The 27,665-nt window shown below is 42.5% G+C and overlaps 1 protein-coding gene across 1 annotated transcript in view; it reads right to left on the reverse strand.

The window, feature by feature from the left end:
• The window catches only part of PITRM1 (pitrilysin metallopeptidase 1), a 52,848-nt gene that overhangs the window by 15,915 nt on the left and 9,268 nt on the right, over positions 1-27,665 (reverse strand). Inside the window, exons 5-20 of the mRNA XM_070729198.1 lie at positions 26,406-26,520; positions 26,215-26,311; positions 20,056-20,216; positions 17,660-17,786; positions 15,809-15,897; positions 13,925-14,053; positions 12,196-12,309; positions 10,456-10,552; positions 8,479-8,613; positions 7,321-7,459; positions 5,212-5,328; positions 3,697-3,829; positions 2,509-2,629; positions 1,982-2,058; positions 1,400-1,565; positions 123-223 (exon numbers count right to left, since the gene is read on the reverse strand). Coding sequence (XP_070585299.1) covers positions 123-223; positions 1,400-1,565; positions 1,982-2,058; positions 2,509-2,629; positions 3,697-3,829; positions 5,212-5,328; positions 7,321-7,459; positions 8,479-8,613; positions 10,456-10,552; positions 12,196-12,309; positions 13,925-14,053; positions 15,809-15,897; positions 17,660-17,786; positions 20,056-20,216; positions 26,215-26,311; positions 26,406-26,520 — 1,918 coding nt within the window. The remainder of the gene's footprint in view (positions 1-122; positions 224-1,399; positions 1,566-1,981; positions 2,059-2,508; positions 2,630-3,696; positions 3,830-5,211; positions 5,329-7,320; positions 7,460-8,478; positions 8,614-10,455; positions 10,553-12,195; positions 12,310-13,924; positions 14,054-15,808; positions 15,898-17,659; positions 17,787-20,055; positions 20,217-26,214; positions 26,312-26,405; positions 26,521-27,665) is intronic.

The raw sequence follows: 27,665 nt of genomic DNA on the forward strand, positions 1-27,665 counted from the left end.
TAACAAGAGTGAATTTTAATTTAGTTCTTTTAAAACTTAAGACTTTAGGATTCAGTTAGAAATCATGATTGGCTGAACTTTGACATCACACATATTCAGTGGTGCCGGCAAGGATAACTCACCGCAGGTTGTCACTATTTAAAAGGTATTTCTTGATGCGTGGTAGTTTTCTGAGCACAGATTTAATGTCTGGCATTTCTGCAATTCGCTTCATCAGTTTCACCTGAATAGAAAAGGGAAGGAAGGGAATTAAGAGCAAAAGCATAGATAGCTTCTCTGTTGACTTTGCATTTTGGAAGCCAGCTGAGATTGGTAAAAATGGTAATCACATGATCCCCAGGATTCAATTACTTGGCAGAATTCAATTACTTGGCAACCAGTGTGTATTTATGATACTTGAAATAAATACACACCAAAATTGAATTCTGCAGGGATGTAACAATAGTTAAATCTAAGAATCAGTTTTAAGTTGCTTTTGTCAGTATCATAGTAACTTTGGCTCAATGAATGGTAGCTATTAAGGACTACCTGTGTTTCATCAATGCAACAATAATTATCACAGCAAGATTGTTTACAATGAGTACTTTCAGGGCCTTAATCACTAATTCCGTGCCTACATTGGGCTGACTAGCTAATAGCTGATGCTCTAGATTTCCCCTGAAAAGATCAGCAATCCATCCCTTACTAAAAAGAGAAATTACACTGTAATTTTTTTTTTCTCTATCACACAATACTAGGATGAGGGGGCACTCCCTAAAGCTCATAGGTAAGAAAGCGAGGACAAATAAAGGGAAATATTTCTTCACCCAGAGGGTCGTTGGTTTATGGAATTCACTTCCAGAAGAGATCATGACAGCTGTCAGCCTGGATAGCTTCAAGGCAGGATTAGACAGATTCATGGATGCCAAGTGTATTGGTGGTTATTGAAATGGATGTCCAAGTGCCGCCTCTATGTTGGTTGAGGCAGGCAGGATTCCCTTCGGTACCATTTGTTGGGGGTCAAGGGAAAGGGAGGGTTTTGCCTCCTCTTTCTGCTCAAGATCCCCAAGGACAATTGGTGGGCCACTGTGTGACACAGAATGCTGGACTTGAGGGGCTTTGGCCCGATGCAGAATGGCTCTTCTTATGTTCTTATGTTCTAGAAGACTGTATCACATGGTTCTCCATGAGGACACCTGGAGTCTTTGATGATGCTTCGACTAAAACAGAAGAGCCTTTCATATGCAAAATGTCCATTCGGTCTTGAGCATCTCCAGTTCAATGAAATTTTTTTTAAAAAAAAGAAAGTAACCAGGCAATGGGAACAATCTTAATGGGCAAACTTGGACAACACAGAATAAGGACATCTTCCCATTTTTTTAAATGCCAGATGTATCAAACCCTTTTCCACTCATTTCACCTGCTCCATGCCATGAAACATTTCTTGTAATTCTCCTGCAAGGGTCAGAGTCCTGGTTGCTCTAATTAAGGCATAATTATGTCCGGAATCAGGGATGCCGTTTGATAGTTCTTGAGCCGTCATTTTAACCAAAACTTTGAAATGTTCTTCATCTTCAAAATGAGGGCTGCAAAGGGAGAAAGGGGGGAAAAGGAGCCTCTGTTACAAATGAGACTGAACTGGGAAGAATCATCAAAGGTTTACTAACAGTAACTCTCTCACTAATGGCCATTATGTTTGGAGTCATATGAATGGAGATCTAATTCTATTCACCCCATCTTTACTCTCTTTAAATGAGCTCAAAGCAGCAGCAATCCCCACCAAAGATTTATCTTTCTCCTAATTAAAACACCAGCCAGAAGGAGCATCGTTCAATCAGTCAACTAGTGCGTATCAACCAATATCAAGTTATTTATTAAGGTGTTTTAATATTACCACTGGAACTATCCATTGGAGCTGGGCAAATAATAAATTCAAATACACAAACAAGGAAATATATATCTTTAATTACATTAAAATATTGTTTTCTAAAATGATCCATACTTGTTGAATATTTCAGTCCAGAGATGCATCATGTCAGGCAAGTTTCTATCCAGGCACAATGAAGAGAAGATCACACTCTAAAGAATTTTAGGAATAAATGAAAAAAATAACGCTAAGTGATACCCAGGAAAATTACTCAAGGAAACCTAATATAGGATTCTTGCTTTTTAAAAAAAATAATGCAAAGGGTAATTTTGAAATTACAAACTGAAAGCCAACTTACTAAAACATGAACAAAAATGATAATTGTCCTTTGTAGATGTAAATCTCCTACCCACCAATGAGTAGTAGTAATAATAATAATAACAACAACAACAACGTAGGAAGGGACCTTTGAGATCTTCTAGTCCAACTCCTTGCCTAGGCAGGAAATCTTACACTACTTCAGACAGATGGTTATCCAACATCTTCTTAAAAACTTCCAGTGTTGGGGCATTCGCAACGTCCTAATTGGCAATTCTGCCCCAGCAAAACAAAGGTGGTTAGCCATGTGCAACTGACCAGACCTTAACTGGAAATGGACTCACCTGTTCATACATGTCCAGATGGGAGTCATCTACATTGATATGTGGGCCAACAGAAAGGCCACCTGTTTTCATATCTATTTCTAAAGCCTGTTCTCGGTAGTTGAGTGCTCCACACCCCATCCTTATGAAAAATAAAGAGAATAACAAACTGGGTTTGCATACAGATTGTGTGGGTCTACAAGCAAATTATTCACTCTAGATCAGTGATGTTGAACATTTTCAGCACTGACTGCTGAAAAGGGATCACTATGCTCACACGTCTGGAATATTTCTTTCCAGGTGCTAATGATGTCCCTAACTCTTACTGCCTTTCAAGTTCTTTCATTGTTACATTCTCCTAATAAAGTTTTTTTAAGGCACTTAACCAGGGGATAAAATAATGTGCTGAAGCTGACCAGACTAAGGACATTAGCCAGATGAATACCTGGTAAGCAGATTCCTCCCCAAAAACTAAGGTACGTCTTACACTTCGGTGCATCTTATAGTGATACCTCGTGTTACGAATGCTCTACTAACGAACTTTTTGTGATACGAACCCGGTGCCTAAGATTTTTTTGCCTCTTCTTCCGAACTATTTTCACCTTACGAACCCGAGCCGCCGCCGCTGGGATGCCCCACCTCCGGACTTCCGTTGTCAGCTGAAGCGTGGGAATTCTCCTGAGGCTCCCCTCACTGGGAAACCCCACCTCCGGACTTCCGTTGTCAGCCGAAGCACTGGGATTCCTCTGAGGCCCCCCTCGCTGGGATTCAAAGCAGCGCCGGCAAAAATGAAGGGACTCCCTTCAGTCCGGAGGTGGGGTTTCCCAGCGAGGGGAGCCTCAGAGGAATCCCCGCGCTTCGGCTGGCAACTGAAGTCTGGAGGCAGGGATTCCCAGTGGCGCAAGGCAAAAGGGGTGACTTTTGGGATAGGGTTGCACGCATTGTTTGCTTTTACATTGATTCCTACGGGGAAAATTGCTCCGTTTTACGAACTTTTCATCTTACGAACCTGGTCACGGAACAAATTAAGTTCGTAAGACAAGGTATCACTGTACTCTGAAAAATACAGTAGCTCCCAAACCAAGCCAATCATGACAATTCTGGCACAAAGTAAGTTGGTGGAGAACACAATTTGGGTGGAAGGCTAATAAAATTTCCAGATAAGAAGCAAAGACTGTTGAAAAAGCTTCAGACATAGCCCGCTCTTACTTGGTGAGGACGCCACAAAAAAGTGGAACATAAGGCCGAAGGTCTTCCGGGAGTGTGTTCAGGCTGGAAATGGCTCGGAAATAAACTATGCCATTTGTGGGTTGAGCGCAGTACTGGACAGGAACATCCTCAGCTATAGCGAAACAAGAAAAGATCACATTACCAATTGCTAAGACAATTCAACTTAAGTCCAAATTAAGCTCTTTTTGCCAAGACTCACTGATCTGCTCTTTCTCCTGTCCCTTGTATCTATCATCCAACAATAGTGAAAGGAACACAGATGCACAAGGCAATGGAATCTCCCAGTACAACTAATCCAGGATTGCCCTTAGTAATTGATACAGGCATAAAATGCAAGATGCAAACTTAAAGTGCAAAATCATGTGACTGTATGCCTTAGTGACAGCAGTTGCTGTTGTAACTCTAAGATGTATGGGTTATTAAGAGGGAAGAAGCAGGAGTTTCAGGTAAGGAAGTTATGCCAGGTAGGGATGAGAGCCTGGGAAGTTTGGCCCTGGTTGAATGCAAGTGAGTTGTGAATAGGAATAGCAATAACTTCAAGACTTATATACATAGAAACATAGAAGTTTGACGGCAGAAAAAGACCTCATGGTTCATCTAGTCTGCCCTTATACTATTTCCTTTATTTTATCTTAGGATGGATATATGTTTAGCCCAGGCATGTTTAAATTCAGTTCCTGTGGATTTACCAACCAAGTCTGCTGGAAGTTTGTTCCAAGCATCTACTACTTTCAGTCAAATAATAATTTCTCACGTTGCTTCTGATCTTTCCCCCAACTAACCTCAGATTGTGCCCCCTTGTTCTTGTGTTCACTTTGCTATTAAAAACACTTCCCTCCTGAACCTTATTTAACCCTTTAACATATTTAAATGTTTCGATTATATCCCCCCAATGTTTCTTTTCCAGCCCTTTTTTAAACGATTTACAGAATCAGAATCAGACAAGGGAGTGCCCCCTTGTCCTAGTATTGTGTGATAGAGAAAATAATTTATCCATCTTTTCTATCTCATGCATGATTTTATACACTTCGATCAAGTCACCCCTTAAACGCCGTCTTTCAAGGCTGAAGAGACCAAGGCGTTTCAATCTTGTTTCATAAGGGAGGTGCTCCATTTCTTTGATCATACTTGTTGCCCTTTTTTGCACCTTTTCCAGTTCCATTATATCCTTCCTAAGGTGAGTTGACGTCCTCTCACAATATTTTACTTCCTGCGCATGCGCAGAAGCAAAATTTCACCAGGATGCACGTGCCCGCCCATTGGTCACCCAGAGCTCCATGCACATCCTGGTTTTCACTATTGGTGCGCAGACTGGCCAGTGCCATTAAACAACCCACTAGTGATCAAGTGTTGTGTAAAAATTGCAGGCTGGGGATTGCTGGAACTGAAGTCTACGCAGGAGTTAGTGAAGTCCAGACTCTTCCATTTTCTATTTAAGAGAATTTGATTTATTGCACGTGTATCCATCGCCCTCCATGCTTCAGTTCCCCTAACCTGCATATGCCATCTCCAGTTCAGTAAACGGGATCCTTGCTTCAATATCTGAAACCTTTAGAGCAGGAAGACAGGAAGTATCTTGAGGTTTGCTTTGCAGATCAAGCAATTCCAAACCTAGCAGATCAAAGGGAACAACAATTTAGCAATTCCAACAAAACCAAGTTGCTCAAATTCCCCCGCAAAGAAGGAAAGAAGCCTTGTAGCATTAGTTAAGGACCTGATAATATCCTCCAGGGACTCAATTTAAAAAGGCTGCTGGTTATTTCAGAGACAAAATAATAGATGCAGGGTGTTCAAGAATCAGCTAAGTACACAAGGAGAGAAAATAACACAGAGACTGCAACATGACACAGCATCTATTGGCTTCCAAAATTTTAGTGGCTTTTTAATAGTAAAACAATTTTAAAAGTTACTTTTTGCCTCTTGCATGTTACATGGTAGTGCTTTTAATCTACTTTAAAATCAAGAGCTAATGGGTCAGAATCTCAAGTTTTGGGGGTCAGGAATGCTCAAAAGGGTTTTTTTTCAAGAGAAACAACTGGATTTTTCTGCAAATCCCAGAATTCCCAGTAAGCTTGTTGGAAATGCAATCTGGAAGATGTAAGTTTGAGGATGTAAGTCCCTGCAGGTATAATTCTGACATGGAACTCATCTGAGAAATTAGGCCTATTTAATTTTATTGTCACTTTTTGTGGTCATTGGGGAAAATAAATACCGTGTTTTTCAGAATACAGTGTTCCCTCGGTTTCCATGGGGCATGTGTTCCGAGACCGCCCGCGAAAGTCGAATTTCCGCGAAGTAGAGATGCGGAAGTAAATACATCATTTTTGGCTATGGACAGTATCACAAGCCATCCCTTAACACTTTAAACCCCTAAATTACCGTTTCCCATTCCCTTAACAACCATTTATTCACCATTATTACTGGTACTCGCCATTGAATAAGACACTTAGTGATCCTGATATTTATAAACCTAATTATTTATTAACAATAATTTTTTTTTTGTTATTTATTTGCAAAAATTATTAGTTTGGCGATGACGTATGACGTCATCGGGCGGGAAAAACCGTGGTATAGGAGAAAAACCGCGAAGTATTTTTTAATTAATATTTTTTGAAAACCCGTGGTATAGGCTATTCGCGAAGTTCGAACCCGCGAAAATAGAGGGAACACTGTATAAGATGCTCCAGACTATAAAACACACCAACCTTTTGGGGGAGGACAAGAAAAAAAAAAGCTGTCTCTGCCTCCCAGCATCCATCCATTCACTGCAGCACATTCATCATCGTGGCCTGTTCACCATTGCCCATTCATTGCCACCACAGTCCATATGGCATGGTCCCTTTGCCACAGCCTGTTTGCCACCACTGCGGCCCATTTGGCACAGCCCATTCATCACAGTGTCCCGTTCCCCACTGCCACCACCGCCCATTCTAGAACAACTGATTGATGCTGCATCAGCCCCTCCCTCCTGCTGCAACATTTGCTGTATAACACACACCAAAGTTTTCACCAATTTTTAGGTGTGTATGCATCTTATATGCCAAAAAACATAATATATGGAGTAGCGATGGATCTATGGTGCCCACATCCAACAGGGGGGCAATTTCATTTTTAATGGGGGCAATTAGAACTTTGTTTAAGCCTAGCTAATGGCCTTCTAGGCTTCCTCCGCGCGAGTAGTTCACTTTTTGAATAACAAGAATTATATGTCATGGGGTGGGGAGGCCTCAGGATTTTAGAGACGCTTAGGTGGGGCATGGCCAAAAAAAGTTTGGGAACTACTGGTCTAAGAGATGAAGACTGGGGAGACCAGGTACAATTCCCTCCTCCCTCCTGTAGCTCCCTGATCATTGTGAGTAAAAATAAAAAAATGATTATTTGCTCTGACCAGGCATTTAGAGATTAGGTGAAGTGACCAAGAGATCAAGAGTTGAATCCACAGAATAGAATGGAAAAAACCCAGTAAATAATAATAATAATAATAATAATAATAATAATAATAATAATGACTTAGAAAAGAGACCAAGGAGCACTTCCTGCTTGCAAAACAAGCATTAATCAAATTAACAAACAAGGCATTTTAAATATTCAAAAGACACCCACCTTTCTCATAGATTTGTTTCTTTTCTTCTTTCGAAAGAGACTCAACTTTCTCTTTCAATTTGTCTACCTCCATTGCTGCTAGTTTCTCATGGAAAGCCCCATCTGGACTCATAGAGAGCGTCAATCTGTGTGGGTTGTCCTTTGGTCAAGAAAGAAGAATTCTAATCAGTGTAAAACCAATTTCTCTTTGTTCCCGATGCTGTTCAACACCTGACATCAACTGCCTTGTTAATTTCAGATAGTCCTTGACTTACTACCATAATAGTCTACACCAGGGGTGGGCAATTAATTTTGCCATGGGGCCACATGAGAAATTGGGATGGTTTTAGAGGGCCAGATTAATATAATTAACTCAGTTCTACCCAATACTGTATATTATTGGGTAGAACTGAGTTAATTATATTATAATTATAAATTATAATTATATATTATATTGTATTATATTATATTTATATAATTATATATTATATATTATAATTATAAATTAATTGCCCATCCCTTCCTTCCTTCCTTCCTTGTTACCTCCATTTCTCCTTCCTTCCTTCCTTCCCTCCTTCCATCCTCAAGGATTCTGGGTGGCTTACAACAAATAAAAACAATATTTAAAAGAACAATTTAAAAATAATTACAAAACCCTAGTAAAAGCCACACATATCTCTCAGTATCTCTCATGGCTGGATCTAGGATGAGCCAGGGTGGCGCAGCAGGTAGAGTGCTGTACTGCAGGCCACTGAAGCTGACTGTAGATCTGTAAGTCAGCGGTTCAAATCTCATCACTGGCTCCAGGTTGACTCAGCCTTCCATCCTTCCGAGGTGAGGAAAATGAGGACCCGGATTGTGGGGGCAATATGCTGGCTCTGTTAAAAAGTGCTATTGCTAACATGTTGTAAGCCGCCCTGAATCTAAGGAGAAATGCGACATAAAAATTGAATGAATGAATGAATGAATGAATAAATAAATAAATAAATCTAGATGGTATCTCATAGAATGATCTATGCAATGCAAATCTCCAATGCTTTGCACTGCCCAGAGATCATTCTATATCTTCTGAAAGTTTGTAAGACTTATTGCTTGTGTTGGCCTATTCTTATTGCCTGGCTAATCACTCTTGGAAACAGTGTTAAAACTGGCCCCAACAGACGTTCAACGGATTCCTACCTTGAAGTATTGTTTTACTTTTTTCTGCAGGAAAAGGGGGTCTTCCTTAAGGCAATGCCTGAGCTGAGTTACTTTCTCTGCTATTTTCAAAAGATCAACAGGATCTCCTTCGTGGTTCCAGCAGGAGGCAATATTCTTAAAAGGAAAAAAAGGGAAAGTTAGAAAAAAGAATGCAAATATTCCACACGAAGGACATTAAGACTACTAGAGCAGGACTGTAAAACTCAAGGCCCGGAGGCAGGATCTGACCTGTGGAGTGCTTAGACATGACCTGCAGGCGCCTCTGGAAATAGAACCTGTGGTGCCTCTGCTAGTGAAAACAGCTTGGGAGGGCTGCACACAGCCTTCCCAAACTCTGTTCTCTGCTGAGATGGCCTCCTGCAAGACTCTGTCAGGGAAAATGGAGTTCAGGGGTCAAACACAACCTTGATGCGGCTCTCAATGAAATTGAGTTTCACACCCCTGCTCTAGAGTGCTAATGTGTTAGCTCCCACTAGTGGTTTTTAAAAATAGTTATATATTCCAGCAAATTCCCAACAATTCAGAGAAAAAACCCACCCCCAAAATAGAGGGGAAAAAAAGTGAAGACGGGTCATCAAGTTGAAACCAAGTTAGGAACAGCTTGGCCTACAATGAGAGCATCTAACACAATAGCCTTCTCTGGGGCCCGTCGACTAAGCAGTGCTGATTGGCGAGCCCATGGGGGAGGGCCTTCTCTGTGGCGGTTCTGGCTCTTTGGAATCATAGAAACATAGAAGATTGACGGCAGAAAAAGACCTCATGGTCCATGTAGTCTGCCCTTATTCTATTGGAAGGAACTTTGCAGGTCATCTAGTCCAAACCCCTGCTCAAGCAGGACACCCTAGATATGCCTCTACCCAGAATCAAAGTCATGATCTCCTGGCTATGAAGTGAGAGGTCCACCTCTAGGCCACAGCAAGAAGACTTTACCAATATCTAAGGCAGGGGTTCTCAACCTTTCTAATGCTGCGCCCCCTTAATACAGTTCCTCACGTTGTGGTGACCCTCAACCATAAGTCTAGCGCCAATTCTCTCAAGAGAGGTTTAAGCTGATTGGCAGGAAGGTCCCCACTGTAAACACCTAATTGGTCAGATTGTGAAAATATGTTCCAAGGTGCCAGAATAGAAGCTTTAGTTCCTAACGCCATGGGAAATTTGTCTTTTCCCATGGTCTTAGGCGACCCCTGTGAAACAGTTGTTTGAACCCCCAAAGAGGTCCCAACCCCCAGGTTGAGAACCACTGCTCTAAGGCCACTGAAGCTGACTGTTGATCTGTAGGTCAGCGGTTCAAATCTCATCACCGGATCAAGGTTGACTCAGCCTTCCAAGGTGGGTAAAATGAGGACCCGGATTGTGGGGGCAATAGCCTAGCTCTGTTTAAAAGTGCTATTGCTAACATGTTGTAAGCCGCCCTGAGTCTAAGGAGAAGGGAGGCATAAAAAAATAGAATAAATAAATAAATTAAATAAATAAATTTCTCCCTTTTAAATTTCATCCCAATCTACAAACAGACTCTGATCTAATGCATAGAAACACAGTGTCTCAAAGGCTGGTACAGTTTTTGAGCCCATAAATTTCATCAATTCTGACAGAGAGATGCTCTAGAAGTAATTATTATGGACTTGAATCAATCAATGTTCTATATTTTTTTCTTGTTCTTGCAAGGACCATTCCACTTTGTTTGGAACCATCTCAATCATAAGTCACGCCTTACGTTATCAATGGAATTTCTCCAATTCTACAAAGAAGAAACTTCAAGATCATGGGTTCCAACGTATCTTGAATCTCTTACAAGAGATTCTATGATGCATCTTTACTATTTACACTCTGGACTTGCATCTGAAAATCCTTTTTGCAAATGCTTAAAAATTCTGCAGTGGAGACTATCCCGCACAATGTTTAAAAGGTTAGTTTGCACACGTTGTGGCTGGTTTTTATGGGAGGAGCATCACTTACTGAAGCCAAGGCAAGTCCAAAACGGGTTGACTGATGCTTCATCTGGATCTCAATTTTGTGGAGCAAAGCGTCAATCCTTTCTTTCTCAAATCCATTCCTAAGGTTGAAAAGAAGAGGTATAATTTTGTTCTGGAATCACAAGGACAAAGCTCTCAAGTTTCTGAATGAAATGTATTCAAATGGCATAGTCTATTTGATTGAAATATGTGGAAGATGGGGATGGATCCGATTTTGTTTTTAAAATAAAGGAATTAATTACAGACCTAACTGAGACTAGCAGTTTCATCACTAAGCAATGTAGTAATAAATTTTAAAACTCACATAACCACACCAACTTAAGTCAGTTCCTACAATTCCAGCTGAGGTCATTAAGCAAATTTCAGGCAGCCCTTAAGCAAGATGTCACATGACCTCAAACTGCAACTTCCTGTCGGCTTCCCCATTGATCTGGGTTCATATGATGGCAAGGATGTCGCAATGGCCAGAACTTTAGAGAACAGGTCATAAATCCCACTGATTCAACACCAGGGTGGATAAAAAATCACTTATCAAATTTATTTTAACAAAATGCTTTTGGAGTAAAACTCTATCTAAAGATAGTTTTCTATTTAAGGTACATTAATAATTTAGTTTATTCAGCATGAAATGGAGTTGTTAGTTGTGTAGAATGAGACTGTATACTCTGCAATATTGGGACTGTTGGGTGAGTCAACAACGGAACAGAGGAAAAGCTGCTGTGAGACAGAGATGGCAACTGCTCTTTAAATCACTAGCCTCTTTGCTAGTGATTTAAATCACGATTTAAATCAACTTGATTTAAATAAAATCCACCTTGTTCAACACAGTTGCTAATTGAGCGTTTGTTAAGTTTCAACTACTCGTAATGATTTTTTTGTATTCCCTTACTACATGATAATTCAGATATAGTTCTTGTCTACTTATTCCCACCCACCCAACCAGTTGTTAAAATAGAGCAACATTAAAAGATGACACACACCAAAGTCTTCATCTTTTAGTAAAAAAAAAAGGATACAGTTGGTGCTCATTCATTTATTGATCATTTGAAGATGCAACAGCCCTGAAAAAAGTGACTTATCAACATTTTCATACTAAAGAACACTGCAGCATCTCTGAGGATATGGGATCAAAATTCAGGTGCTTATGCACTGGCATGTATTTATGATACATTCAAATCTAATAAATTATTATTAAATTATTATTATTATTATGGCTACAGTGTCTCTTCTTACAAGCAGTTAACAGAGAAGTCCGGTTCACCTAAAAGGCATGTTAAAATTTAACTATGATTTTTAAAAGGTCATAAAACAAAACAATTTTTGCTTGGCAGTAGATATTTTGGGCTCAACTGCAGTTATAAGTTCAGAACTCCGTTAGTACATTTGAGCCATAAAGATCTGCGTTTCTCCAGCAGAGTTTTCATTATTTTTCTTCCTTTCAAGGTTCAGTTTTAGCTTTTAGGTGTTACTTGTACATCAAAGGGATAATCAAAGTTTACGTATACTTTTTGCTCCTTTTTATAAGGAGATTTGTACATAGCAAAATCATCTCAAATCTTTTAAAACAGTTGGGAAAAGCAGTATAATTTATAGTTTTATTTTACCAGCAGAACCATCATTATTACTTCTTTAAAGTAAGCTTTAAAGTAAGCAGCTCTTAGCTATATACAGTATATATATTTTACGAAGGTACAACTTTTTTTTTAAAAAAAAATGTCCTTACTCAATAACTTCATCAATAGTTTTAGCAATAATTTCCTTTATGGTATGTATGCTTTCTTCCGAAATCCCTTGAAGGCCCACAGTGAAATAAGCTTCTCGTGTAGAGGAGTTAATCCTAGAAACAGAAAGATAATAGAAAAAAAATCTTCACATTAGAATTTAAACATTGGGAAGCTGGACTTTGATAGGAAAGAACCATTTCACATTTTGCAATAAACCTATCTGTGGTTTAGCATAAATATGGGAACCTTCTATTATGGTTTAGTGAAGCCCCTAAGACTGCAACAAATATGGCTAAATAACTAACATGGATCAGTTAGCAGCTATGCGTTGGGAAGAACTTAAGCAAAGTCCTTTGGGCTCCCAATTCAATGTGGGTGTGTGAAGTCTTACGAGAATTTTTATATACAAGATTACATTCACCTATGTTTTTATTCTGTGGGGGTGTAGTGGTTAGAATGCGGTATTGCAGGCTAACTCTGCTCAGCACCAGCAGCTCGATCCTGGTGGGCTTAAGGCTGACTCAGTATTCTAGCCTTCTGAGGTGGATAAATGAATACCCAGATGGTTGGGGTCAATATGCTGCCATTTGTAAAGCACTCGGAGAGGGCTATAAAACACTACATGTTACTGCCATTACTATTTTAATCCTTCTGAACTCCCATACAAAACTTCATATGTATTTCACATTCATTCATTTCATTTCTTTTCATTTCAATTTGCATGTTGCCCAATTCCTTAGGGCCTCTAGGCAGCTCACAACCAAAAAAATAAAATAAAATATACAGTATAATATTAGGACATCTAAAAAAGAATGCAATTAAAAACAATTTCCAACCCACGGTAAAGAAAAACTATACATGCCATTTATGGCCGGATTTTGACAGTGCACCGTCAATCGCCCCAGGCCTGACGGAAAAGCCAGGTGTTTACAGCTTTAGAGAAGGCCAGTAGGGTGGGGGCAGTCCGGATCTCAGGAGGTAGCTTGTTCCAGAGAGTCAGAGCCACCACAGAGAAGGCTCTCCCCCATGGCCCTGCCAGCCAACACTGTTTAGCTAACGGGACTCAGAGAAGAACCAACCCTGAGGGCCCTTATTTATTTATTTATTGGATTTGTATGCCGCCCCTCTCCGTGGACTCGGGACGGCTAACAACAGTGATAAAAAACAGCATGTAACAATCCAATACTAAAACAACTAAAAACTCTTATTATAAAACCAAACATACATACAAACATACCATGCATAAATTGTAGAAGCCTAGGGGGAAAGAATATCTCGGTCCCCCCATGCCTGATGGCAGAGGTGGGTTTTAAGGAGCTTACGAAAGGCAAGGAGGGTGGGGGGCAATTCTAATCTCTGGGGGGAGTTGGTTCCAGAGGGCTGGGGCCGCCACAGAGAAGGCTCTTCCCCTGGGTCCCGCCAACTAAACAATTGTTTAGTTGACGGGACTCGGAGAAGGCCCACTCTGTGGGACCTAACTGGTCGCTGGGATTCGTGTGGCAGAAGGCGGTCCCGGAGATAATCTGGTCCGGTGCCATGAAGGGCTTTATAGGTCATAACCAACACTTTGAATTGTGCCCTTATTGGTTGCTGTGAGCTATGTGGTAGAAGGCAGTCTCAAAGATAGTCTGGCCCTAAGCACCCCCAAAGCTTGATTAGCCCATTTTAAGAAATCAAATTAAACTTCAGTTACATCATTAAAACACATAGAAAGAGCCACATACTTACCCAGCATCTGGTGAAAAATCTGTTCCAAGACCGGCTTCGATCAAAGCTTTATAAAACGGAGAATTTGGGCCACCAATCAATAGAGAAGACAAAAAGTTCAACATGAAGGTTTCAAAATTATCTGTAATGCTAAGCATAAAAGAGAGAAAAAAAGAACACTGTAGGATTCAATACAGGTAGTTCTCAATTTGAAACTATTTGTTTAGTGACCGTTCACAGTTGCAACAGCACTGAAAAAAGTGAATTATGACTGCTTCTCACATGCCCATTGTAGTATCTCCCCCCACCCCCATAGTCACGTGATCAAAATTTTATGCTTGGCAACTGGCATGTATTTATGACCAATGGGCTGTCCTGAGGTGATGCGATCCCCATTTGCAATCTTCCCAGCTAGCTCCCAACGAGCAATAGGAAAAACCAGTTGAAGGCAGGAAGATAACCCCTAATCACTATCACCATTATTTCCCGAGTTATTTCTTAGCAGAAAATGTTGAATGGAATCCTCAGCTACACAGAGGAATATGATTCTATGAAGACTCTAGAAAAAAGGGCAGGGAAGAGCAACAAAGATGATTTGGGGGCTGGAAGCTAAAACATATGAAGAACGATTGCAAGAATTGGGCATGGCTAGTTTAATGAAAAGAAGGACCAGGGGAGGCATGATAGGCACTGTTCCAATATCTCTGGGGTTGCAACAAAGAAGAGGGGGTCAACCTATTCTCTAAAGCAGACCTGGGCAAGGGGCGGCCCGTGGGCTGCATCTGGCCTGCCCGTTGTCTGTGACCAGCCCGCCCGCTATCTGTGACCGGTCCACGGAGGTCGGGGTCCGCTCCAGTGCGAGGATGAAAGAGCTCGCCGTGTCTTCCGAGACTTCTCTGGATCCTGCTTTCCTGATGAATCATGAGGAAAGCAGGAACCGGAGGAGTCCCAGAAGACACGGTGAGCTCTTTCATCCTCGCACTGGAGCAGACCCCGACCTCCTACCGAGAACGGCCGAGCACAGAAACCACGCAAACACTCCAGCACCGTGAGTGTGGTGCACCGTGTTGCTGTAAAGCAAACAATTAAGGGTCTGTAGAATGGATCTGGGTGTTTAGGTCAGGCCAGGGTCTGGGTCTTTATAGTATTGGGTAGAACTGAGTTAACTTGAGAGAACACAGCCTTCTCTGTGGCGGCCCCGGCCCTCTGGAATCAACTCCCCCCAGGAGATTAGAACGGCCCCCATTCTCGTCTTTCGCAAGTTACTTAAGACCCACCTATATCGCCAGGCATGGGGGAACTAAGACATCTCCCCCAGGCTTATTTTATTTCACATTTGGTGTGTATCTGCTATATGGTTTTTAATTGCTGGGGTTTTTATGTATTTTATTATTAGATTTGTCCCATTGTTATACTGTTTTTAATTACTGTTGTGAGCCGCCCCGAGTCTTCGGAGAGGGGCGGCATACAAATCTAATAAATAATAACAACAACAACAACAACTATTATTATTATTATTATTATTATTATTATTATTATTATTATTATTATTATATAATTATATTTATAGTCTGCCCCCCAAAAAACCATCCCAATTTCTCATGTGGCCCCATGGCAAAATTAATTGCCCACCCCTGCTCTATAGCATCTGAGGAGAGAAGCAACTTAGAACTAAGGGGAACTTTCCTGACAGAACAATTAATCAGTGGAACAGCTTGCCTCCAGAAGTTGTGAATGCTCCAACACTGGAAGTTTTTAAGATGTTGGACATCCATCTGTCTGAAGTAGTGTTGGGTTTCCTGTCTAGGCAGGGAGTTGGACTAGAAGACCTCCACAGTCCCTTTCAACTCTACTGTTATTGTTATTCTGTTTAGATAAGTTAGTCTGCTATTCCCAGTTACTTACTCTGCTAGGAGGTAGCCAACGCTGACCATTGTCTGCTTCTTAGAGTCAGTAGCCAATGAAGCTGCAGCACATGTCACAGAGTGTTCCCTCTGCAAAACAAACAAGCAAACAAATGGCTAGCAAACAGGACACTGTTTTTAACCCAAGTACAGTGGTACCTCAAGATACGAACCCCTTGTCTTACGAACAACTCAAGATACGAACCCGGGGTTCCGAAAAAATTTGCCTCTTCTTACGAACTTTTTTCATGTTACGAACGCCAAACCCGAACTTCCGGGTTTGGCGTTCGGAGGCTGCAGGGAAGCCGCGCGGCTGTTTTAAAAGGTGACAGCCAGGCTGGGGGGCTTCCCAGCAGCCTCCGAACGCCGAACGCGGAAGTTTGGGTTTGGCGTTCGGCTTCGGGAGGCTGCTGGGAAGCCCCCCAGCCCGGCTGTCACCTTTTAAAACAGCCGCGCGGCTTCCCAGCAGCCTCCGAACGCCAAACCCGGAAGTTCGGGTTTGGCGTTCGTAACACGAAAAAAGTTCGTAAGAAGAGGCAAATTTTTTCGGAACCGTTCGGAGGCTGCTGGGAAGCCGCGCGGCTGTTTTAAAAGGTGACAGCCGGGCGGCGGGGCTTCCCAGCAGCCTCCGAACGCCGAACGCGGAAGTTTGGGTTTGGCGTTTGGCTTCGGGAGATGGCTGGGAAGCCGCACGGCTGTTTTAAAAGGTCACAGCCGGGCGGCAGCGGTTTTTTTTGCGGGGTTTTTTTTTGGTTGCACGGATTAATTGACTTTACATTGTTTCCTATGGGAAACAATGTTTCGTCTTACGAACCTTTCGTCTTACGAACCTCCCCCTGGAACCAATTAGGTTCGTAAGACGAGGTATGACTGTATTTTATTATCCTTTTGCAAAAATCTGGCATGTACTTCAGGTTTTTTGTGAAACTTTGCCACAACAAAAAATGGATTCACTTAATAAGCATGAAGTTCACAATTATGACTCTCACATTTTGCAACCGGCTCTCTGACGACTGACAGGCACAAGTGAACCAGGAGCGTATCATCCCTGATTTTTTCCATCTCTTGCTATCTCACATTTTCAACTGAATGTACAGATATGGAACTTAAAAACACAGTGGTACCTCTTCTTACGAACTTAATTTGTTCCGTGACCAGGTTCGTAAGTAGAAAGGTTCATAAGAAGAAGCAATTTTCCCCATAGGAATCAATGTAAAAGCAAATAATGCATGCAACCCCATCCCAAAATCACCCCTTTTGCCTTAAGCTGCTGGGAATCCCCACCTCCGGACTTCCATTGCCAGCCGAAGTACCCGTTCTTGCGTTGCTGGGTTTCCCCTGAACCTCCCCTCACTAGGATACCCCACCTCCGGGCTTCTGTTGCCAGCTGAAGTGCCCGTTCTTGCATTTTTGGGATTTTTCTGAGCCTCCCCTCACTGGGATTCAAAGCAGCGCCAGCAAAAATGAAGGGAATCCCAGTGAGGGGAGCTTCAGGGAATCCCAGCCAAGCAAGAACGGGTGCTTCGTTGGCAAAGGAAGTCTGGAAGAGGGGATTCCCAGTGAGGGGAGGCTCAAGAGAATCCCAGCGCTGGTGGCTCGGGTTCGTAAGGTGAAAATATTAAGGAAGAAGAGGCAAAAAAATCTTAAACACCGGGTTCGTATCTCAAAAAGTTCATTAATAGAGGCGTTCGTAAGAAGAGGTACTAATGTATTGCCTACACGTGAAAGATGGAATCACTGCCTTAAAACATTTGCAACTGGGTCTACCACCAAAGAAGCCAACTCTCCCCTAGGCAGCAGATTCTACAGAAATTCTGGCGAATAAAAATACCGCAAAAAAATCAAAACTCACAGGCTTGTCCCAGATTTGCTGGGGTGGGACTGCAGTGTTGGGTTCAATTTTCTGGAATTTACACAGCGCTTCTTCATGGATTTGTTTCAAATGTTGCTCTAATGGGAAGTCCCCGTAAGTGAAGAACCTACAGTGGAAAACAAAATTATTTATTATTAGTGGCTCAGGAAAGAAAAACATCCCATTAATATAAATAGGAGACAACAGATATCTCACAGGACAGTGTGTTCCAAGTTGATAGCTTATTCTACACTATCATGTCAAATACAGTGATACCTCGTCTTACAAACGCCTCATCATACAAACTTTTCAAGATACAAACCCGGGGTTTAAGATTTTCTTGCCTCATCTTATAAACTATTTTCACCTTACAAACCCACCGCCGCCCCTGGGATGCCCCGCCTCCAGACTTCTGTTGCCAGCGAGGCACCCGTTTTTGCACTGCTGGGATTCCCCTGAGGCTCCCCTCCATGGGAAACCCCACCTCCAGACTTCCGTGGTTTTGTGATGCTGCAGGGGAATCCCAGCAGCACAAAAACGGGTGCTTTGCTGGCAACGGATGTCCGGAGGTGGGGTTTCCAAGCGAGGGGAGCCTCAGTGAAATCACAGCATCACAAAAACACAGAAGTCCGGACGTGGAGTTTCCTATGGAGGGGAACCTCAGGGGCATCCCAGCAGCGCAAAAACGGGTGCTTTGGCTGGCAAAAGGGGTGAATTTTGGGCTTGCACACATTAATCACTTTTCCATTGATTCCTATGGGAATCATTGTTTCGTCTTACAAACGTTTCACCTTAAGAACCTCATCCCGGAACCAATTAAGTTTGTAAGACAAGGTATCACTGTATTGCCCTAAAACAGTCTTTTATAACTTAGGCAACTTTAAGATGTGTGAATTTATACTCCCAAGATTCCCATGCTACCATACTGTGGCAAGGAATTCTGGGACTAGAAGTTCACACATCTTAAAACAGTGCTATTACAGCATGGATCTCCAAACTTGGGAGCTTTATGATTTGTGGACTTCAATTCCCAGAATTTCTCAGCCAAGGTTGGAGACTGCTGATGCCCTTGGCCTTCAGGTCTTGTTGAAGGGATATGAAGGCTATGGTTCACCAGTCAAAAATTTCCAGTTCTGCTATAACCTCTATTTAAGAGCAGCTTTTTCCCCCCAGCAGGTACATGCAAAAGGAATAGAGCTACAACAGTCCTAAACCTCTTTGCATATACAAATCAACATGTTCATTATTTATTCATGTGGTAGGGAAAATAAACATATATTTCCTTCCTTCTTAATGGCTCTGGATAGCTTGCAAAGAGACTATAAACACAATCAAGATCACAATATCGTTAAGGAAAGAAAATATGAAATAATAAAAAGCAGCAATGGACACATTAGAAGGTTGAAAAAGCAAGGCAAGTAAAGATGCTTTGAGTTACCCCTGAGCAGTGTTCCCTCTAATTTTTGGGGGTGGGTGGGCGGAAAAGTATAGTGTCTGAGTGGCAGTCCCTTTGGGACTGGGCGGCACAGAAATAATAAATAAATAAATAAATAAATAAACAAATAAATAAACAAACAAACAAACAAAAAACCCACCCTGTTTTGCCTCGGAGAATTTCAAAATAAAATACTGTACTGTGTCTATAACAGTGAGCTCATAATAGGGCAACTCTATCAATATCAAAATGCCACTTAAATAGTTGAGCTAGTTTCAAACTAGATTTTGATTTTCTTTCTCTCTTCCTTACTCCCATTCTTTTTCTTTCCCTTTTCCTTCCTCTCTTTTTTCTATCTGTTTCTCTCTCTTCCTCTCTCTCTCCTTCCCTCTCACTCTTTCCCTCTCGGCTTCTGGGCAGAGTTGATGATGATTTTTAAGTGAGCGATTGCTCACTGCTCAGCTTAGAGGGAACTATGCCCCTGAGAAAAATTCAACTTTGGTGGCCCTTTGTCCCAGGGGAGAAAGCAGAATTAATTGCTAAAACTTTTAAAGAAAGCCATTTATTGTCTCTGTACTGGCATTTCTTCAAATAGCCCGTTCATGTGATCCACATCCTTGCAATTAAAGCAGTCTCAATTAATCAGTTTCCCTGAGCAAGAGTTTTATTAACTTCCAGGCCAGAATTTTAAAACAATCTTCATCTTTTCTTAATAACCTAGACCTAGATTGTTGGTCTTATGCTTCCAAAGAGATTTAACTATGATGAATAAGAGACTTACTGGCTTAATTTAGAGAAAAGGAATCAGGCACACCAGCGTATCCAAAATATTATGTGGATAGCAGAATGCAAAAATCAAAGCTATATTGCTATCCTGGGTTCTGTCATTAGCTGAATGACCAAGCAATTAATTATTATTAATGCTCCAATTTTGCTTTCCTTTCCTCTTTCCTTCTTATACCTTGCATTGCTGGGATGATAATGAGTAGCATGGAATTGTTTCAGTTGCTCCCAGGAGAGATCAGGGATCTTCAATGGATCACCACCAGACACAACGGCATATGTGTGATCAGGAAGAATCTTGTTTTGAAGGTGCTGAGAGAAAACCCTCTCATTGTCTGCCTTAAAATAAATATTTTATTGAAGAAGAATAAATGAACAGATCATCTATGGTCAAACACTACCCAATATCAAAACATCTCTGGGGATTGGTGCCTGATTATCTGCAGGGCTACAAAGACACAGGTAGTCCTTGTTGAGTGACCGCAAGTGACTTATGGCCATATTTCATACTTATGACCGATGCAGCACCATCATATTCACATGATCAAAATTAAAGCAAATAACTCATATTCATGACAGCTGCAGTGTCCCAGGGTCATTTGGTCACCTTTTATGTCTTTCTGACAAGCAAAGTAATTGGGGAATACAGTGGTACCTCGACATACGAGTCTAATTCGTTCCAGACCCAAGCTCGTATGTCGATCAACTCGCAACTCGAACGAATGCCTTTAGACTTTGTTTTTCCGGGCCGAGATAACTGGAAGCATGGAATTCTTGTGCCACCTAGTGGAAGCTCGGCTCGTATCCCAAATTTGAGCTCGGGTGTCGAACAGAAATTTTGCTCGCGTCTCGGCTCGTAACTTGGAATACTCGCATGTGAAGCAGCTCGTATCTAGAGGTACTACTATATTTAACAATTGTTTAAAGATTCTTTAAACTGTAAAGATTCACTTAACAACTGTGGCAAGAAAAGTTGTAAAATGGGACAAAACTCACTTAACAGCTGTCGTGCATAGCAACAGAGATGTTGGTCGTGAATCAAGGATTACCTGTATTCTGCAAGATTTTATTCTACTGCATTGTACTATTCTAACATCTCTCAGCATTGGCTGAGCTATCGAGAGGTCTACCCTTTTCCCAATTCTGACCTAGAAGTTAGGTAGCATTTGTGGAATGGATGTCTTTGTTAACAAGACAATTTGCAGCGCAATTATTATGGGATAGGAACTGTAAGCTGGAATGGTAAAGTCCAGTTCACCCAACGGTTCAACTGAGCCAAACCACAGTTGAAAAAGTCCATTATGGGTTGGCATCATGTCAACCATAGCTTTGATTCTCACACACATCAGAACCAGAAAGTCATTCTCTGAAATGCGCCTAGGAATCTCAATTTTTTTCTGAGGATCAGTTCAAAAATATTAAATTATAAAAAAGCATGCCCATTTCTGCTTTAGTATTATGTGTGAATGCACCAGTCTGAAATTTTATTTGTTTGTTTGTTTTATTAGTTTTATAGGCCACCCTCCTCCTCGTGGCGGCTTACAAGAGTAAAAAACAAGGTAAAATAGAATACAATTAAAACATTAGAAAAATGGGGGCAGTATGAATCCCCAGGGGGAGTTAGTTCCAGAGGACCAAAGCCACAACAGAGAAGGCTCTCCCCCGCGAAGCCGCCAGTTGGCAATGTGAGGCAGAAGACAGTCCCGTAAATAATCTGGTCCCATGCCAGATTATTTAAATGGAAATTGTGGTTTCCATTTGCCTTACAAATTGCAACTGTGGCATGATATGTGGCAAAGCATTATTTGTCTATAGATCCTATTCCAAGTTTCTTATTTGAAAGTAATAGAAACTAAACTAGGAAAGACAACTATCCCCAAATGGTCAAGTAAATGTTAGAATATCTCCGGGACCGCCTTCTGCTGCACGAATCCCAGCAATCGGTTAGGTCCCACAGAGTTGGCCTTCTCGGGGTCCCGTCGACTAAGCAATGTCGTTTGGCGGAACCCAGGAGAAGAGCCTTCTCTGTGGTGGCCCCGACCCTCTGGAACCAGCTCCCCACAGATATCAGGGTTGCCCCCACCCTCCTTGCCTTTCACAAGCTCCTTAAAACCCACCTCTGTCGTCAGGCATGGGGGAATTGAAATTTCCCTTCTCCCTAGGCTTATAGAATTTATATATGGTATGCTTGTATGTATGAGTGGTGGGGTTTTTTAGATTGTCTTTTAATATTAGATTTGTTTACATTGTCTTTTTATATTGTTGTTAGCCGCCCCGAGTCTTCGGAGAGGGGCGGCATACAAATCTAATTAATAATAATAATAATAATAATAATAATAATAATAATAATAATAATAATAATAGAAATATTGGAATTGAGTTCACAAATAGCAATAGCATTTAGACTTATATACCGCCTCCCAGTGCTTTACAGCCCTCTCTAAGCGATTTAGAGAGTAATATTGCCCCCAACAATCTGGGTCCTCATTTTACCGACCTTGGAGGGATGGAAGGCTGAGTCAACCTTGAGCCTACTGAGATTCAATCTGCCAAACTGTTAGCAGCCAGTGATCAGCAGAAGTAGCCTGCAGGGCTACCCTCTAACCACTGAACCACTGAGGCCACAATTAAAATGCCACAATTTTAATCATGACATGTAGATGAAGTGACAACAGCCTGATTCACATACAACAGTTAGTACTAAAGGATGAATTTGTGCAGAGTGCTAAGTCACAATGATATTCTGAAGTTATAATGGCATCGTAAAAAAAACGATTTATGCCCATTTTTCACAATTGTAACCATTGCATTGTAACATGATGAGCCGGGGTGGTGCAGCAGGTAGAGTGCTGTACTGCAGGCCACTGAAGCCGACTTGTAGATCTGAAGGTCAGCGGTTCAAATCTCATCACCGGCTCAAGGTTGACTCAGCCTTCCACCCTTCCGTGGTGGGTAAAATGAGGACCCGGATTGTGGGGGCAATAGCCTAGCTCTGTTAAAAAAAAAGTGCTATTGCTAATATGTTGTAAGCCGCCCTGAGTCTAAGGAGAAGGGCGGCATAAAAATCAATCAATCAATCAATCAATCAAACAAACAAACAAACATCCCCTTGGTCATGTGACTAGAATTTTGGACAACTTGGCAGCTGGCTCATCTTTATTATGGTTGCAATTCCTGAGGTCATGTGATTACATTTTGCAACCATCTGACAAGCAAAATCTATGGGGAAACCAGATTCACTTCACATACCATATTACAGTGGTACCTCAAGATACGAACCCCTCGTCTTACGAACAACCCGAGATACGAACCCGGGGTTCAGAAAAATTTTGCCTCTTCTTACGAACTTTTTTCGTGTTACGAACGGCAAACCCGAACTTCCGGGTTTGGCATTCCGGAGGCTGCTGGGAAGCCCCGCAGCCCGGCTGTCACCTTTTAAAACTGCCAGGGGGCTTCCCAGCGCCAGGCGGCCAGGGAAGCCAAGGGAAGATCGCCAAGGAAAATGCCCAGCCCAGCCCCCCCCCCCCCCCCCGGAGGCGTTTTCCTGGAAGGAATGCCATCCACCACCGAGCTTTTCGTAATCTGTTTAAATTTCCTTCACTCCCCCAACATTCCCCGCCTTGCCTCGCTTGACTGGCCAGAGGACATGACATTCACCGCCTCCCGTGCCTCCTTCGGCTTTGTGATTGGGCAGAGCGGCGGGAGGCGCGTCCAATCGCAAAGCCGAAGGAGGCACGGGAGGCGGTGAATGTCATGTCCTCTGGCCAGTCAAGCGAGGCAAGGCGGGGAATGTTGGGGGAATGAAGGAAATTTAAACAGATTACGAAAAGCTCGGTGGTGGTGATTGCACTCCTTTTAGAAAAACGCCTCCACGGGGGCTGGGCTGGGTATTTTCCTGGAAGGAATGCCATCCACCACCGAGCTTTTCGTAATCTGTTTAAATTTCCTTCACTCCCCCAACATTCCCCGCCTTGCCTCGCTTGACTGGCCAGAGGAAATGACATTCACCGCCTCCCGTGCCTCCTTCGGCTTTGTGATTGGGCAGAGCGGCGGGAGGCGCGTCCAATCGCAAAGCCGAAGGAGGCACGGGAGGCGGTGAATGTCATGTCCTCTGGCCAGTCAAGCGAGGCAAGGCGGGGAATGTTGGGGGAGTGAAGGAAATTTAAACAGATTACGAAAAGCTCGGTGGTGGTGACTGCACTCCTTTTAGAAAAACGCCTCCACGGGGGCTGGGCTGGGTATTTTCCTGGAAGGAATGCCATCCACCACCGAGCTTTTCGTAATCTGTTTAAATTTCCTTCACTCCCCCAACATTCCCCGCCTTGCCTCGCTTGACTGGCCAGAGGACATGACATTCACCGCCTCCCGTGCCTCCTTCGGCTTTGTGATTGGGCAGAGCGGCGGGAGGCGTGTCCATAGGCTTGGTCGGGTCGCCGCAGCACCCTCCCTTCGCCAACCCTTTGGCGGTCACCGGTGGGCTTAGGGTGCCTCGGCACCGACTTCGCTGCCCCTTCCCGAGCCCAGCCCCGTGACATTCGCTTTCCTCCCGCCCGCAGCCGACTGATCGTGGGCTCCTTCGCAACCTCGGAGAGCTTCCTGGTTTTCGTGAGCTTTCATGCCCTGGAAGCTCTCCGAGGTTGCGAAGGAGCCCACGATCAGTCGGCTGCGGGTGGGAGGAAGGCAAATCCCCCGTGGGCTCCGTTACACCTTCCCTTCCAGCCAGGCCATGCTGGCGACAGCGGAACAATCGCCTTCCTCCCGCCCGCAGCCGACTGACCGTGGGCTCCTTCCCGAGCTCCCTTCCTGAGCCTCCCGTTTTCTCTCCCCCCCCCCTCGCCCCTTCGCCTCCCTGTGTTCCTAGGAGAAGTGCTGGGGATTGAGGCAAGACAGACCTTCTGCTCCTCACCAGCACTTCTCCTAGGAACACAGGGGGGCGAAGGGGCGAGGGGGCGGAGAGAAAACGGGAGGCTCAGCATTCCGTCAGCCGCAGCGCTGGCTGTCAACTTTTCTTTTTAAAACTGGGCAGGAGCTGACTTGCCTCCCCAGTGTTAAAAAGAAAAGTTGACAGCCAGCGCTGCGACTGACGGAATGCTGAGCCTCCCGTTTTCTCTCCCCACCCTCGCCCCTTCGCCTCCCTGTGTTCCTAGGAGAAGTGCTGGGGATTGAGGCAAGACAGACCTTCTGCTCCTCACCAGCACTTCTCCTAGGAACACAGGGGGGCGAAGGGGCGAGGGGGCGGAGAGAGAACGGGAAGCTCAGCATTCCGTCAGCCGCAGCGCTGGCTGTCAACTTTTCTTTTTAAAACTGGGCAGGAGCTGACTTGCCTCCCCAGTGCTAAAAAGAAAAGTTGACAGCCAGCGCTGCGACTGACGGAATGCTGAGCCTCCCGTTCTCCCCCCCCCCACCTCGCCCCTTCCGGTTTCGGCGTTCGGGAGACCGCTGGGTTCCCAGCTGTCTCCGAACGCCAAACACCAAAGCCCCGCGTTCAGCTTCAGGAGACAGCTGGGAAGCGGCGCAGCTCTTTTAAAAGATGACAGCCGGCCTGGGGGGCTTGCCAGCCCCCCCGAACCCTGTGCTGGGAAGCCCCCCAGGCCGGCTGTCACCTTTTAAAACAGCCGCGCCGCTTCCCAGCAGTCGCGGAAAGCCGTTTTTTTGCGGGGGGTTTTTTGGTTGCACGGATTAATTGACTTTACATTGTTTCCTATGGGAAACAATGTTTCGTCTTACGAACCTTTCGTCTTACGAACCTCCCCCCGGCACCAATTAAGTTCGTATCTTAAGGTACCACTGTATTTGTATTTGTATTTATTAGATTTGTATGCCGCCCCTCTCCGAAGACAACTGCATGATTTGCTTAACAACTGTGGCAAAAAAAGGTCTCAAAATGGGGCGAAATTCAATTGACCTTCTAACTTAGAAACAGAAATCATTAAGTCGAGGAATATCTCTATTTGATTTGCGCTCAATATCATGTATAAACCTGTTGGGACAAACCATAGCTAAAACAAGCCATGGTTTGGTACTAAATATGAACACAGGGCATGTCTGAACCTCCCAAACAAAGATAGTGTCTTAAGAACCACCTTGCTGGGGTGAAAACCAATTCACTCAATCACACCATTTATAAAATAAATATTAATCAGTGTAAGGTATTTTGGATCCTGCAATATTTACCCTCTCAGTGAGTTTTAAGCTTCATAACAATTCCTCAAAAATATTGTCTTATCAATCCCTCATCTGAACCTAGCTTGTGAACTCAAACACAGAACTATTTTATAGCAGCTTCCCAGGAATTCACAACCAAGCCAAAAGTGTGTAACAATTAAACAGGGCTTACAAAAGCTCCTTTCATTTCGTTAAACACAACTCCTTTGAAGGTTAATGGCGACCGAGGATCCGATGGGCTCTCGTGTTCCAGTCTCCAGCCTTCCTGCCTAAAGAAATTTGAAATAAATAAAACGTGAGTTGAGAATTCTTCTGGATGAAAAATCACAATGCTGTTTTTTCAAATGGATCACAAAATCTTACCAGAAATCCAGAAGTCTCAAAGAAGGAAAAAACACAGCATCCAAGTACACAGAGAGAAGATTCTGGAAGTCTTTGGGATTTTGCGTAGAAAATGGATAGAGTGTGTAATCACTAGCTGCAAAAGAAGATGACAAAAGTTAAAAATGAAACGGTTCAAAATTAAATCCACAGGTTTTACAGCTCATTTAAGGTGATGAATCTTTGCAATCTTCATTTCATTTTCAAACCGAGCCCTCTATCGTGTTGTTTTTTTATTGAAGAAATTTTTAACCAAATAAAGATGCTATAATATTAGAAAAGAAACAAAACAGGGAATGGAGAAAAAGAAAAGGAAGAAAAAGATTATAAAGCAATGGCTCCTGATATTTTTTGACAGCAATTATAAATGTGTTTATATTTTATTCTCTCCCTCCAGTTACATCAACATTCTTTCTTTTTCTGACCTACTTTTCTCATACTCAAACCCATAAATCACAAAAAATCACAAGTTCATTTTTATCTTTTTTCAGCAAAAAGTCCATAAGGATTTTCAGGTTTTTTGTTTTCGGTCACTGATAAACATTGATATTGTTCTTTCTCTAATTAAACATGTTAATTTTGCCATGTCTACTATTTCAACATCTTCACCAACCTATCCCTCTACGAACGGTATTTCAGATTTTTTTTTATTTTATTAATTAATTTATTAATATGCTGCCCATTTCATTACCCAAATGGGCTCTGGGTGGCTTCAAGATAAAAATAGAAATATAAAAACAATTACAAGTATATAATATATTTATATTTACAAATACAGTGGTACCTCTACTTAAGAATGCCTCTACTTAAGAACTTTTCTAGATAAGAACCGGGTGTTCAAGATGTTTTTTGCCTCTTCTTTTTTTTTAAATTTTTTAAAACATTTTTATTGATTTTTTCAAAGTAACAAACACAACAACAAAACATATAACACTTAATGGAGCTACAGTCGCTCCGCTCAAAGTAGAAGTCTTCATATAAAAGTAAAAGGTTTATCTGTAAAATACATATTGTTATATAAAGTAAAAATTTCAATCTTAATACAAATATAAAAAAGGAAAAAAAATTAAAAATAAAACAGAGAAAAAAGGGAAAGAAGAAAAAAAAGAAAAAAATTACTATTTTCTACTTAAGAACCCAAGCCCGGAAAAATTCCCAGGAAATTTGAGAGCGGCATGAAGGCCCGGTCAGTTTCCGCCATTCCCCCTTTAATCCTGGCCATCTTGGGATTTTCTGAGCTGC

The sequence above is a fragment of the Erythrolamprus reginae genome, chromosome Z (genome assembly GCF_031021105.1).
Source record: "Erythrolamprus reginae isolate rEryReg1 chromosome Z, rEryReg1.hap1, whole genome shotgun sequence".
NCBI lineage: Eukaryota > Metazoa > Chordata > Lepidosauria > Squamata > Dipsadidae > Erythrolamprus > Erythrolamprus reginae.